At 41.1% G+C, this 2,809-nt stretch overlaps 1 protein-coding gene across 1 annotated transcript in view; it reads left to right on the top strand.

Annotated features, from left to right (window-relative positions):
* rapgef4a (Rap guanine nucleotide exchange factor 4a) overlaps positions 1 to 2,809 on the top strand; it is a gene marked incomplete in the record, with an annotated part of 39,342 nt that overhangs the window by 21,233 nt on the left and 15,300 nt on the right. Inside the window, 6 exon segments of the mRNA XM_014001376.1 lie at positions 162 to 226; positions 1,138 to 1,188; positions 1,269 to 1,375; positions 1,454 to 1,575; positions 1,666 to 1,849; positions 1,934 to 2,018. Of these exon segments, the coding sequence (XP_013856830.1) occupies positions 162 to 226; positions 1,138 to 1,188; positions 1,269 to 1,375; positions 1,454 to 1,575; positions 1,666 to 1,849; positions 1,934 to 2,018 (614 nt within the window).

A 2,809-nucleotide genomic window follows, 5' to 3' on the forward strand; every position in this document is an offset into this window, starting at 1 on the left:
GGCAAAGCCATGCTGCAATGACATGCTACATGGCAATGCACACTTGTTTTTACATCATAAAAACCCATGTCTAGTTCAACTTATTGTTTGCATTTTGTCTTGTTTTTTCCCTACTGTAAGCTCTTTTTTACTTTAATATTTCTTTCCTTTTTGTTTGTCAGGAATGGCAGAAAAAGAAAACATAACCAACAATGTGTTTGTTTCAGTCTCCAAACACCCAAACAAGGTAATYAATCTTTAAGATCACACAACTTATCAAAATTATAAGAATAACAAAAAAGAAACAACAAAGTAATAAACCAAATAAAGACAATGAATTCGCTTGCCTTGCGTATTACGCCACCTTTCTGACATTTTACCCTATTTTGTTCAAGTTCTCTAAAAGAGGATAAGAACAGACAAAGAATGACTTTTGTTTAAATTTAGTTTCAGTGTAAACATGGTGCCTGGAGTTTTTGTCTCCATCCGCATCACTTCCTGTCCCACCTTTGTCCTGCGGTCATTTCCTGGCTGATAAGGCACCAGATTTATGGTGGAGTTTAGTCATAACATAAATCTGTTATGGAAAAAAAAGGATTTTATAGCCTTTATGATATGTAACTAACAAGCAAACAGAGCTTTAGTTTATTTTAACATTTAAAATGAGTCATTTTTTTAAAGCCACTGTGATTGAGTGAACTCATTTCTTGTAAATAAAAGATGAGGCTTTAAAACCATCACATAAATGCATGAGYTGCACTGCTTTCTGAGGCAAGCAGAGTGCATTTAAATGTCAAAGTCTGCAGCGTGTGGCCTCAGTGGGAGAGAGAAACAATGAAAAAATAGATGTCATACAGTCATGTAATAGATTGTCTAATGAAAACTTTAATAAACGCTTAGAAATAAATAAAYTGAAGAAAATTAGAAGTTGATATATTAATGATGTGCCGCCATTGAAGGAGCATAATTGAATAGCAGCAAATATCCAACGGGATTTATTAAATATTTTAGTCCTCCATTGTCATGGCACTTTAAGATTCTATGACAAAATGATCATTTTCAGCCCTGATGCTATCAAAACTGAGCTTGTTATCAACAGAATCACCAGAGTTTTGTTGTTGTCCATGATAACTTTTCCCTCTTTTTTCCCCATTTCAGAAGTCTTTTCTTGAAAGTCCAGCCAGAGTTCAGCCTAAATGCACATCTCAGGTAATGAACACAAACATCTTTTGTGTTTGGCATGCTGTCACATTGTTTTTGTGACAATTAAATAAAATTTTTACGTGCAGGTCCTTTCCGAGAAGATCCTTGGTGCCGGAAAGATTCTCCGTTACGCCATCCTCTCCAGAGCGCCTCACGTGATCCGAGACAGGAAGTACCATCTGAAGACATACAGGTTAAAGCCAAAGTGMGACTATAAGGACATTACACAGATTGTCAGCCTTGTATAAGAAGTCTTGTAAATCTTTCCCAGGCGGTGTTGTGTGGGGACGGAGTTGGTTGACTGGCTGATGCAGCAGAGCTCCTGGGTCCACTCTCGTATTCAGGCTGTGGGCGTGTGGCAGGTGCTGCTGGAGGAAGGAGCTCTGAACCACGGTGAGACTCACTCACATCTACCTGCACGTGTACAGGTGAGCCAGTCCCYGGAGTTTAACCCGCTGAGTCCTGCTGTCTGTTGTAACTCAGTGGACGGAGAGATGAGTTTCCAGGACAAGTATCTTTTCTATCGCTTCCTGGATGATGAGCAGGAGGACGCTCCTGGCCGTGACGATGAGGAGAGGAGGGAGAGCCAGGAGGAGCTGCAGGACACTCTGCTCTTTCTCTCGCAGATTGGACCGGACGCACTCATGAGGATGATTCTGAGGAAACCGTACGGCTTTAAAGCAGCAAAGATCCAAAACAAAATTATTCAYAATGATTGTGTTTGTTTGTAACGTTTTTTCCTGTTTCCTAGTCCCTCTGAAAGAACAGCCAATGAGTTGGAGATCATTCATGAAGAACTTCTTCACATAAAGGCCTTATCTCACCTATCTACCACTGTGAGTTTAATCAGGGGCCACATSTGGCTCTTTGGTCCCTCTGCACTGGCTCTTTGAAAAYGTGACAAACATAATGGAACAATTACTTTTGATAGTTTTTTTATACTCACAGAAATCAAATTGTACACAAATATGTGATCAATACTACTAATACAAAAAGTAAAACATGTTGATTAGCTCAACTTCTTTCTATGACCTTTCTCTCAAATCCATCAGGGTTATCTTTAAACACCTTTAAGATTACATCATAATAAGAATTAGAAAAAAAATGTGTGCCTGAAGAGTTCAGGTGTACTACTTTTTATGAAATTTCTTGTATATACATATGCATTGTCTTGAAATATAAAAATAATAATAAATAATAAAGTTCACAACATATTTTTTTTAGTTTTATAATGTCACCTCCACTGGCCGTAAAGGTTCCCGAAAAGGCCCAGAAAAGGCCCATGGACCACCAGTTGATAATCACTGTTGTAGCTTATTCATCCATCCATTTTCTTCCACCTATCCGGGGTCGGGTCACGGGGGCAGCAGCTTCGGAAGGGAGGCCCAGACCTCCCTCTCCCCAGCCACTTCTTCCAGCTGTTCTGGGAGGACTCCAAGGCGTTCCCAGGCCAGCCGAGAGACATAGTCCCTCCAGTGTGTCCTGGGTCTTCCTCGGGGCCTCCTCCCGGTGGGACGTTCCCCTGAACACCTCACCAGGGAGGCATCCAGAAGGCATCCTTACCAGATGCCCGAGCCACCTCAACTGGCTCCTCTCGACGTGGAGGAGCAGCGGCTCTACTCTGAGT

The sequence above is a fragment of the Austrofundulus limnaeus genome, unplaced genomic scaffold (genome assembly GCF_001266775.1).
Source record: "Austrofundulus limnaeus strain Quisiro unplaced genomic scaffold, Austrofundulus_limnaeus-1.0 Scaffold9, whole genome shotgun sequence".
Lineage (NCBI taxonomy): Eukaryota > Metazoa > Chordata > Actinopteri > Cyprinodontiformes > Rivulidae > Austrofundulus > Austrofundulus limnaeus.